Source organism: Vanessa atalanta, chromosome 4 (genome assembly GCF_905147765.1).
Source record: "Vanessa atalanta chromosome 4, ilVanAtal1.2, whole genome shotgun sequence".
Taxonomy (NCBI): domain Eukaryota; kingdom Metazoa; phylum Arthropoda; class Insecta; order Lepidoptera; family Nymphalidae; genus Vanessa; species Vanessa atalanta.
In genome coordinates, this window is record NC_061874.1 from 7,700,198 (window position 1) to 7,713,382 (window position 13,185).

At 31.2% G+C, this 13,185-nt stretch overlaps 1 protein-coding gene across 1 annotated transcript in view; it reads right to left on the reverse strand.

Annotated features, from left to right (window-relative positions):
- Positions 1 to 12,501, reverse strand: part of LOC125077832 (semaphorin-2A-like) — a 51,230-nt gene extending 38,729 nt beyond the window's left edge. Inside the window, exon 1 of the mRNA XM_047689918.1 lies at positions 11,977 to 12,501. Within this exon, the coding sequence (XP_047545874.1) occupies positions 11,977 to 12,112 (136 nt within the window). The 5' untranslated portion in view covers positions 12,113 to 12,501. The remainder of the gene's footprint in view (positions 1 to 11,976) is intronic.
- Between the last annotated feature and the right edge of the window lie 684 nt (positions 12,502 to 13,185).

A 13,185-nucleotide genomic window follows, 5' to 3' on the forward strand; every position in this document is an offset into this window, starting at 1 on the left:
ACGCAATTTACTATTGTCGGTATTCTATTAAGGCGTAAAATTAGGAACTATAAAAGTAACGAAATGGCACAATAAAAATTCCATTACAAATCCTATCTTACCTACTCATAAATTTATATTGTTTTTGGGCAATGACTTCTTAGCTTGTCAGGATTAAACCTATATTCATAGCTATATTAAATTTAACTTATTTTCTTTATAAATCTCACTTTCAATATTGAAACCGAATAACAATTTAATATAATAGTGTTCCGAGCAATTGTGCTGTCGTGTAACGTTTAAAACGAAGTAAGACAACTTGCTCGCCAAACACAAGATATCTTTGCACCACACTCGCCGGCTCAGTTTATCACTTCCGTTAGATTACCGCGATCGCGCCTCGAAGAAATCCAATACAAAATATCCGCGAATGCATACAATAGACTCAAAGTTATTTACATGCACGTTCCGTCGACGAAAACACAATTGAGGAAGTTAAGAACTTCAATTGAATTCTTGGAATTGGAACGCCTAAATGTTTATTATACTCTCATAAATTGTTAATTTAGGAAAAGAAAAAGCCGTATCAAAATCATTAACTCTGTTTTATCTTAAAATTGTCTTTATTAAATTGAATGTCTTTATTTTATTATAGACTATTATATTATACGTATATATTATCTAAAATATAATATATTTGAAAAATTTAAAATAAAAACAATTATGTTTTTGCTAGTTCCTCTATATTTTTCGAATCCTTATTGCGAACCGTTTCTCAGTTTACAATCTTGTAATATGACGATTTGACAAAACTTGCCTAAGTATTTATTCCAATAATTATGTTTAACAAATTACAAACATAAATAACTATATTGCAAGATTTCACTTTAGATTCTGAAAGTTGGACATGAATCGTAACTGTGAATTTTTGCCCGAAATAGGCTACATTACAAAAGCAAGAAATGTAATTTGATTTCCCTTTGCTGAATCCTGGCAGATTCACTCATTTGACTTTATTTGTATCGTTTGTTACCCGCGTACTCGTTGGAGTTCGTCCAACAGTTTTACACAATCATTCCACTCAACTAAGCGTTGCCATAAACACAAGCCGGCAGGTATGAATTGCACAAAAAATTGGAAATAATTGCCATTCTGTTGGTAGCTTTTAGTCATATTTAACTTTTAATTTATTATGCTATCTTTCAACTCTTCGTGGAATTTTTGACGTTTGTATAACTTACGTTTGTACGTGTAACTATATAGATCTTAAAAATACATATTTCTTATAACAGTAGTAGTTAATCAATTTCATACTTAAAAGACAGCATAAAGTATTTTTTCTGTCACGTTTAATTTATCGATGGTTTTACGTTGTTTTGTTTTTACTTAAAGCTAGTTAAAATTAAGTTTAGTTAAAAGTTTACTTACAAAACAATTTATGAATATAACTGTTATGATTAATCTAGAATTTAATACCTTTAACACAACCTAGTCTGTAATAAAACTAAAGCGCACGTCTATGGTTGTATTTGATCTTTGAAATTTCCTCTAGGTGTTGTCGCATAATATTCGTGTCGAGCGCTCGAGCTAGGTCGTATTCCTGAATGAGTGTCATGTTGCTGGTCTTATCGATAGACAAGCCAGCTAATGTTGGAATACCAAAGACAATACTCGGTTACGATGTTCACATAACCAATATAGGCTATTTATATTCCAAGTATATTCATAAATAACTTTGCAAGAGTAAAATTATGGTTAAAGAATAAATGTATGTTTAAATAAAATAATAAAAACAAATATTATAAAACATAGTATTGCCAACAATGATTTCCGTATTCGTATCAGTGTACTGTGTCCTTCAATTACCTAATACTTATTCCCAAACGCCCCGCCGTTCCTGTTATCTTATACTGTTTCGAACGTAATACATGTTATCTATCTATATATTTTAATATCTATAATGGTACTGGTAAATTTTAAGACGCAGGTGTGAATATATATTACACATTATTGTGTTCTAGAAACATCTCAACCAATGTTTCGGTTTGTCTTTTACAGTATAGTCAGCGTTCACTAGAATAGCGCTTGAATCGGAAATTTTCATTTTGACTTCGTATACATAATTAGCTACACTTTAAACAATAACTAGCGCCCCGCCGGTATTCGTACGGGTGCAATTCTGATACTAAATATACTACAGAATGTCTTTATATACAACTTTCATTTAAGCTTTTTTGTCCGCCATTAGAACCGCTAATAACAACAAACAAATCGTTTGTCCCAGCATTTTAAATCCGATATATATATATATATTATTATATAAAATATTCATTTAAATTACATGCTGCAAAGGGCCATACTGATCTATATTAAATGCACAATGTACTTAATTGAATAAGGATTAATGCTTAAAACCGCTTCGTAAATAAGCCATATTTCTCGTAAAAAGTAAAAGATAAAAAATGATTATTGTGGGTTATCCCTAAGAGATAAACACATCCCAGCGCGGACTTTTTTGTAGACCATTTTAAGGTATTCAATACTGTAGAACATTATTTTGTTAGGGTTCAGCAAGCGTTTGCAATGTAAGCGAAAAAAAAATATGTTTATTAACGACATCACATTGGAAACCTTTTATATTTTTAGTTTCTCTAATATATTATGCATGTATTATATGTATATAAACATTACTATTGAAACACTCTATCTATTAAAAAAAACTGCATCAAAATTCGTAGCGTAGTTTTAAAGATCTAAGCATATACAGGGAGAGACAGACAGCGGGTAGCTACTTTGTTTTATACTATCTAGTGATATACAATCAATGAAAGAACAGATATATACACATAATAGTATGTGTATAGACTCTGAATAAGAAATTTCCAGGTATATGAACCCAAACGCACAAAACTTACTTTTATAAATCGGGTTGGCTTATTATGCTAAGATGGCCGAAATGGCACAGTGGTTAGAACGCGTGCATCTTAGTCGATGGTTGCCGGTTCAAACTCAGGCAATCAACATATAATTTTAATGTGCTTGATAAATAATAAAACATCGCGAGGAAAACTGCACGTGTCTAATTTCAATCAAATTCCTTTCAAATTATGTTACCTACGTATAAACTACGTTTATTTAGAATTTAACATGTTTGACGGTTATTACATGATGTAAATCGTTGTACATTATCTGAAAATAATATGTTTAATTATTTTTAAAGTTTATTTAACTAAAGCTAAATATTAAGTTTCTCTTTTGAAATGTCATTACTAATTAAAATATATGTCTTAATGGGATTTTAAAAGCGCGGTCTAATTTTATTCTTGTCTTGTGAACCGCACGTGTTTCAAATTACATTTTACGTACAGAGTGATTTATCTCGGATAGAAGGGTTCAAACCACGTCAGTCACTCTGAGGTGTCTGTCAGTTCGATTTACACAAACCGCGCGACTGCTTGCGAGTTGCGACGTTACAGGCCCAATAAAGCCCGTGTTTCTATATACAGGAAATCCCAGCACGAATCGAAATGTCATTTAATTTCCTACAGGCAAACACCTCCACTTACAAACACACATACACACATTATTAAATCTATATACTTATATATTTACTAACTTTAAGATAGCTAGTTCATTATTTAACGTGTATTTTTTGTTCCAAATATGACGCGCAAAGAATAACGTTATTGCTTATTATATAACACATATTTTTTACTATCATGTAAAATATATATGTTAATATAAAGATCGAAGTCATCTGGTTCATTGTTCTAGGCCTTAATTCTACATCATTACAATCTTGTAGGAACTGCTAAATAAATATATTTTTATTCCTTTCTCTTTACCTAATAAATTCACATCGTTGTATCTTAAAATCCAATTAATAGCGAACAACTACTTTAAAAAAATACAATAATAAAATAATTTGATTAATGATGACGTTGCAATGAAATGTGAATGAATAGATGGAACAACAAGAATACTGAGATTAAATCTCGATTCATTGTACATAATACTCGGTGCTTGTTACTGTTATTTGAAGGCAATCGTTATTTATACCGAACTAGCGAACCGCCCCGGTTTCGCGCCGGCGCAATTTATTAAATATGAAATTGATAAGTGCGCTTAGCAAGAAAATATTAAGCCCATTTTATAACGTTTATTTATTTATTCGTTTATATAAGTATTTCATAAATGAGAAATATTAATAATAATTTATTTTGAGGTTATAATATGTCAACGGTTTATAGATTAATATTTGGATAGTTTTAACTACCTAAATATTTTTTTTGGTTATATTTAGTGTCCGACCCACATAATAAGGAAACGGTGATATCTCCTAAAGTGTTCATTCAAGTGTTATAGTTTACAATTTTAATCTATAATGAATGCTCAAGGTTACTAGCATATACCTACCTACATATATTCAAATAAGGTTTAACGAATCGGAGAAAAATGCTTTGCATAAAAAAAATTACGTGTAGTTTTTTAATAAAAAGTAATAGATTAAAATAGTTGCTGTGTTACGAACACAGCAACTTATAATATATGCCATTCTTTAATCAGGGACTATTTTTGTAGGCCTTTTTAATAGCTACAATTTTAAACGATATTGTTTTGATGTATCTCTAATCGCTTAGCCAGCGATGGCCACGTAAGCGCGAGAAAACAGCTCTTTAAATAAAACACCTTCACAGTTCAGCCATTTCTTACGAAATATTTACAAATATATGGAAATATCCTTGTTTATAGCTCTTTCTATTAGTGAAAACTGCATCAAAAACCGTTGAGTGATTCAGAATAAGCTAAAAGTGATACAGACAAAAAAGAAAGTGATTTAGTTTTATACTATTTATAGAAGTAGGCAACATAAAAAGATAAGGAAATGAGCATGTTTCATTCCTTTGTTTTTCCGTAGTAAACACTCATCCCATTAAAATATTTTTTATCATTATTGCCTTTAATATTTAAGGAGAAAATATGCCGTAAGTATGTTCTTAACATTTATAATACCCGTGTGAATCCGGCTCGTTAGTATATAGGTATAATAAATACAATCTCCAACAATGTAGAAATAATCTCGAAATTTTGCAATATACTCGTATAACCCTACGCGATCATTGAAATAATTTATGATGTATTAATTATACAATTAATATATATACATTATTAATACATCTTTATTTTTGTTTCAAGTTGTACGAGTGTGTATTACCGATAAAATTATTGTAATTTGAGATTTTTAATCTTGTAATGTAATATGACAGGTTCCTAGTAAATGCTGTTCAATGTAAAGTACACAAAACCACTGACAAAATTGTTATATTTAGAGGTTAACGCCTAGTTGTCTACCTATCTGACTAATAATGAATCGCTCTCGATAGTGACCACAATAGTGCGCTATTTTCAATTTTACTTGATAAAAAATTAATCCTTGCCAAAAAAATGAAGAGGTATTTAAATTTTGAATTAAATCAACAAAATTTTTAACCTGGCAATATTTTATTGAATCGATTTTGGTAGCTTAAATTGATTAGTGTTTGTGCGGTTCGTAATAATAATAAATTATTTTCAAATATTTATATTGTATGAGTTTTTATAGAATAGAGAGAGAGATATTATCAAATTCCTCTTTTTTTTATGAAACTTACGTTAGATTAAAGACTTCATAAAAATTGTTTTTATTTGAAAAGTATAACTGTATTTAAACAAATAGCGACCAACTGGCCCAAACATCGATTAGACCCCTCGGGAAACTATTCACTACGTAACGTATATTTTATTTTTTTATAAATATCTTATCTTTAATTAAAAATCGTTTAAGCTAATTCAAGTGGTAATATTTTGTTGATGTTATTTTAGGTAAAGAATTGTGTGTGTGTGCTTCTTTGTTTACGTATGTGTGTTAAGAGTGATACTGAACAGTGTATAGCAACCAGTAAATAGTTTAATGTAGGAGAGATAAAATCTAGTGAAGTGACGGCTGTCAGAACGATTGCTCTGACTCCGTAATTTTAGACCACACGCCTCGCTATAACGTGGTCATCGTAACGTGTAACTTACCATATATATATATATATATATATATCTGTGTATGCAAGTTGGCTTAAAAGATTATTAAAATATTTTTATCTTTATATTATTATTGTTATTTTCTCAAAATGTAGGAAACATTTTAATCGTCATTGTTACGAGTCATTGAATACTTTTATATAAGTCACATAACTTCGTATGACGCCTCGTAGATAATTAAAAATACGTTTTTGACTATAGAGTAAACGGGCATAAAACAATTAGTGTTGCAGCGCGAATGGATTGACACTTAAGCTTATGAATGAGAGGAGGCGTTTTTTTAAATACCAAACTGAAAAAAAATATTAAATCAATACATAAAACTTATAACAGAAGATAGAGTCCGTTTAGGAAATGATTTTAATTCATAATATATTTATATGAGTAGATGCGCTCCACAGTTTCACCGCTTTAAGTCTTATATATTAATGGCGTAAGCCGATTTTTATGATGACCCCAATGATTATGGGACGATAACTGCACGTTAAAAAAACATTTATGGTCTTATTTCGAAGAGTTTGAGCCGTAGATGTGCAGAAAATTAAAGAGGATTCCTTGCAATTTTCTATATTGTTACTATTTCACAAAGAATTAATTTTAGAGTGCGAAAAAATGTTAGTGGCCGTTTAGAGAGCCTACGGCTGTATAAGAAACAAAATAAAAACGCAAACATTCCAACTGAACTAATGTATACTATTACTATTAAAAATTTCATTTAAAAGAGGTTTCATCATTTTGGCGCCAAATGTAGACGTGTGACTTGCATGACTTGTTTACAATTAAATGAAATACAAACAAAACCCGTCATAGGTTTCGAAATTCCTAAAAAATCATTTGAATAAACGCGAAGTTTCGCGGGAGACCCACTAGCTTAGATTATTGACGAGACAAAAATGAAATGACGTGAATTTCATCTTCTTATATTTGCTAATTTGAGTCAGTGACAAACTTACTTTACTTGGTAGAAGGCCATTGTGCAAGCCGGTCTGGATACAAACAACTCATCAGATATTGTACCGCTAAACTGCAATATTTAGTATCGATGTGTTCGGGTTTAAAAAGTGAATGAGCCAGTGTACCTAAGGGACAAGGGATATAACATCTTAGCTTCCAATGTTGGCGCCATATTGGCTATGTAAGAATTGTTAAACAGCATCAATATGCTAATATAAGATAATGGAGATGTTAAAATTAATAAATAATAACGTAGTTTTCCTTAGAATCGCTTTAGTTATATCACATATTATGTATAGACAAGGCCATCAATGTTTGGGCGCAGCGATTAAGTCATCACTCGGCCCGCGGTGACATGCGCTAATCACCTAAATTACCCGCTCAGACATGGGCGCTCTGTCCCTCTCCCTAGCAGATTAACGGATTAGGTTTGCAGCTCGACTATTTATTTTATGTTATATTCTATTATTTCCTTTTAAGAACAAAATAATAATAAACATTATGAAGTTAACCAAAAATATTAATTCACTTTGAATAAAGTTAATAACAAGATGATGTAAAAATTAATGGCTTCGAGCGAAGCAACATAAAGTGAGCTTGCTCGATAAATTGAGTTGTTAATACTTGAACGATGAACAGCCTTCACTGTTAAATGTAGATTAATTAATTACTATCGTCTCGTGCTTTATAAATGACTTAATCTGGTTAAACTTATCAGCATATCGTCATCGCGTCTGTGTACAAGAAAAATAAAAATTATTAATAAGTTATACTTTCATAATACAAACTATTAAATTTACAGAGCATTTCAAAGGGGTTTTATCATAGTAAATTCTCAAGATACACCCAAAAACATTAACTGCATATCTGAAGTTCACAAGCGCGGACTAGCGAGAACAGCTTGTATTATAATAAACCTATTAAACATCATTTATAGTTTGATTATACTATCTCGTTTATGGCTCAATTCAACCAAGCCGCGCGCACACCGCGCGCCGAGTCAATTACCTGCGCGAGCTCACGAAGCCGGTTTGCAGTGATCCTCCCCGCGCGTCCCGCTCCCTGACAACTGGAACCGATCGGGCATTCAAAGCTTTTATGCTTCTCGTGACTTCTTACAAACCGACTCCTTAACGAATCCTTGTTATAATAAGGAAGGTGAACAAACCAACCTACTCAGCGATATAAATGTATTACTTTTAGTTTGCGTGAGATTAGGTTAAATAGTAATGGGAGCAATAAGCCATATACGTATAATATCTACACCAAATTCCTGAGTTCATAGAAAATATTTTAATATGGTTGCGTTTTTTGTGCCGACGCGGACGCTCAAGCCTGGAGAATGCTTGTTACTTGCTAATGATGGCAAATTGTCCCCGACTCGCCTATTGATGTCCAAAAAGAATTTGGCCCAGGCTATTCGTTGCCTCAAATTAAATATTACACAGGCAAAAAAATGCGTTTAATGTCGTCAGAAAAATGAGTTTAATTTGTTTATGGACGTGCAAATTTAAGCTATTTATGTAACAAAACGTTTTCACTTTGATTAAACTTAACTAATAAAAATAATTTAGAGCTAGTCCCATCTGAGCTGGAATTGTTATTAATGTTTTCGTATCTTTCACTATGAAATATTTAATGTGCGCATTACATAACGTCTTGATTACGTGAAGTAAATAAAAAATTACCGTGGACGCTTAGTATTAATTAATCCGTGATTTTAAACACTAAGCACAAAATAAAAATAAATAGAACGTTTAATTATTTGCAAAATATTAATAATGCCTATCTCTCGCTAGATTCGTTTGTACATGTAATAAAGAAGTTTAGTACGGAAATTATTAATGAATTACGCCACGGGACGTCTAGTAGATGTGAAATATCAAAATTAATGACTAATGAAAGAATTTATAATTAAATTTTTCAAAAAATAATAAATAAATATTAAGTAAAATAATAAAAGAGGTTCATTAAATATTTTTTTATTACTATTAGTATTTACTTTTTACTATTGGTTTGTGTGTTTTTAGTCCTTCAGATGCAGTAATCTACATGAGTTATGGTTTTAATTTAAATTATGGTGATATAAACTCTAATTTTAATTTAATTTTCAGTAATATTCAGTATCCGAAATGGCCTAGTGGATAGAACATTTCGATCCGAAGATTTATTATCTCAAGATTGCGGATATAATATCCGGCTAAGCACCACTGAATGTTCTTAAACTTAATTTGTGTTTATAATTAATCTACAACTCGGCATAAAATGCTCCAGAAAAGCATCGTGATTACATCTTCATGTGTCAGGTAATAATTAACTTTTTTAATGTACATCCAGCAATCCTTCTGTCTGAAACTAAGGTCCGAAAACTATGTCTTACATGAAGGAACCCTTTGCTTAGCAATAGAAAACAAGCTTGTAATGTAATGAAAAACCCATAACAAACCTAGCCTAGTATTTTTGTGAATATAACGATGGAGATTTTATATTATGATAACTCTGTTGATAAATAACAAGAAATGTAAAGGAACATTTGTGTGCAAAAGGTAATATAAAAAATGAATGAGTTCATGGACGAGCCCACCTTGGGAATGAAACGATGGCCCCCTTGCTATTTCTTTATTATATCGAAAATTACAAAATAACAAAAAAAAACACGGAGTTTCTTTAGCTGGTTTTACTCGGTATAGTTTTTTAATATCCAATGATAGTTTTTACTTTCGCTCAATAAGTATTTATAATGCTTCTGCTGCTATTACATTGAGGTAAATGAATTTGAATTTGAATATCAATAATTTAATATACCTACCGGACTGTAACATGTAACATCCAGTATTATAATATATTTTTTAGTAACGGTGATGCGATATTTAATTACGTTGTAGATCTTAACAATAAATAATGCTTAATTCTGTATAATTATTATTTGAAGATACATCCTATTGACGCCCATAATTCACATAGAGTTCATTAATACAGACTCGATAGCGCAACGGTACAAATCGCTACTAAATATTTTTTTATGAATGTGCCTCCGAAGCTATGGCACATATCTCCAAAGGCATTAGTCCAGTCACTATTTAGTCAGATAAAAATGGTATATAAATGGATTTGAACTTAGAAGGCAGATTTTTGGATATAGTGTATTTTCGTATCATAACGTAGATAAATTATCGAAACAAAAAATCAAAATTGAACCATTTTTATCTCACACGAAATTTGGTCGACAATTTCAACTTATGTTTAAGTTATACAAGTTACACGATATTTAAAAATCAACCTTTCTCGGTTAATATGCATTTTGAGATGTCATCGTATACGTATTTATTGATGTGAGACAAGAAATTCGCGTGAGTCGAACACGTATCATCCTACGAGCGTGTCATTCAAATATTGCCCTTAACGACTGTTAAAATTGAGTTATAAAGTATAATAATGACTTAATAAGCTTAAAACATTGTCTTATTTTAATTGTAAACATTTATAATAAGAACGTTAAACTTTTATTCTTATGCAAACTCTATTAGCCTACAATATTTCAATCTTATAAAATAAAGAAAATTATAAAGTCACGATCCAAAATAATTTAACATAAAATTAATGTAATTATTGCGTAATCAGATTCGTAAAAGTTTTATTATCGCTTGTAGTTATAGTAAAGACTAGATAAATAAGCCTACCTATTGTAACCCACTATTCACATAAGTAATAACGAACTATAGAGTCAGTCTCCGAAGAACGCGTTTACCAATCCTCTAAAACTAACATTTATTTCATTGAGGGCTGTTTATTTAATCTCAAGTGAAACTTTTTCTATTTTTTGGGATTTTAGATCGTCGAATCTTTTATACAAAATTTTAATTGACTTCAGTTTGTTAAATTATTTCATACACAAAAGTTTTAATAAAGTTTCTTTCTATACGGTTAATACTAATATTAATTCATAAATTTTGTTAATCAGGGACAAGATTAATCGAGTTACGAACTTCGTGTAAAGTTAATTCAACTATAAAATTAATTAATTAATCATCTAATCCTTACACATTAATCTTAAAAGACAACAATAAACTCTAAAATTATATTTTTAACCTAACATACATTTATATCATTAATTTATAATTTTAAATGTTTGGTAATTACTATTTAGTATCTTTAAAAATCTAAACTTGATGAAAAATGGTGTTTATACACAATACACAATCAAAAATCTTACAGGCACTTTTGAATTTCAAAGATGAATGAAATTTAAAGCTACCACCGGAACTTGGAACATAAATTACACCAAGAATATTATTCTATTTATATGTGTGTACATAAGAATAACTTACAATTGAAATTATATATCATATCAAAGAAGTCTACCATGATCTAAATCTTTATAAAGTTTTAGAATAATGTGCTTCTTTTTGAAAAGAAATACTTCAAGACCTTTAAATTTATTCATTGATAAATGTAAAATGATATGCTTATTCGTATGTAGTGTGAAGCATTATATACAACAATGCTAGTTAGATATTATTCTAATAATATATTGCAATATATATTGGAAAGGAAACTCATTTAAATATAATTTATGCATATATTTAAGAATAGGAATTAAAGTCTTCTCTTAATAAAAAAAAAAAAATATGACCGATAAACGAAATAAAATATTTATCATTAATTATTTAATATGAGTGTAGTTATGTTGTAACATAGGTGAATAAACTTTTGTACCTAGTACGAGTTTGAATATTTAACTATGACTAATGTTTACTAGATAACGAACGAGCACTTCCCGTGCGCGGTCTTATATGATAACGATAAACGAACTGTGCATCGCTGTTTGCTTTTATCGAAGATTAAATAAGTAGGCGCTAATGCAATAAAAATAAAATAATTGATATATATATATATAACTATATAGAGACTGGCTTTGACATCTTTAAGTTTTTTAATTACAAGTTAAAACTGTGAATTTATCGAACTTACCTCGATGGTGGCGTATGCGATGATGCGTCACCGGGCGACAACAAGGCTGCTCTTGGTAAGCGGTCCAAGAGTCAGCCAGCACCGAAGCTAGCACGGCCCACAGAAGCCCTACGATCCATTGCCTTTGCCCGGCCATCCCGACCAGTCCTACCTATCCGGGAACATTCACCTGCACTGCTATGTACACTAACTACAGTTCATAAACGGTTATAATCAAACGCAGCAAATCAACATTCGTTTCCGGAACTATCCAACAATGTTTGTCTGTTTACATTACTCATCTAAATCTAATCCCACCAAGATTACGCTTCCGTTCGAATCATTCGAGTTGAACAGACTTTTAGTAATTAATCACCGGAGTCGTGCCACAGCCTTGTTATCTCATATCGAGCTATAATCTCTTCGGGAGGGTATGCTTCGTTTAGTTCCCGTGATTTATTAGTTTCGAGAGTGGTATCGGCGCGATCGTCTATACGTAACCTGTCGAAAACCCGGTGTAGTGACGTGCGCTACCGTCATCGCAACGACGAGAACTGAAACCCGCTTCGACTCGCGAGACAGGCCGCCCCGGAGCCGGCTCGCTGCACGCTTTACACCGCCCGCTCGAGACTCGCAACAAAATACAACAGTCGCACCGAACCTCGTTCTACTCTGTAATGTATATTCTTTAGGTAAGACAAGGAAAGCATATGCCAAATCCTCTCGTACTAAGAAATCTTCGACGAATGAGAACAGTGGCTAGCTCTACTATTCGTTTAAGGAAAAGTTACAAAGTTAAAAAGTTTTGATAATTCTGCCGATACGTATTCTTGAAATTCACGTAGGGGAGATTTGACTATTCAGTGACCCTCGGTATTCTATCGAACATATTGTTACGAAGGGGATTCTCTTTATAAAGCGTAGTAAATTTACCTAATTTATGTTTTCGTTAGGATACACACGAAAAACTTTTATGTTTGTAAGCACGCAAAAGGAAGTTAGCAGTTTATATTTTGTTCATATAATATGTTTATTAATAAGTAGCCTAGTATGTGTGACTCACGATTTGACATGTGTGCGTAATAAATTACAGAGGGAATTCTAAACAAGTCGTTGCAACGTCATCGATGGCATAGCGCCGGGTAATTTATTTGTTTAAAATGCTTATTTATTTTGTAGACAAGATAATTAGGACTAAGAACTAAATACCTTTTATAATTTTTATTTTAA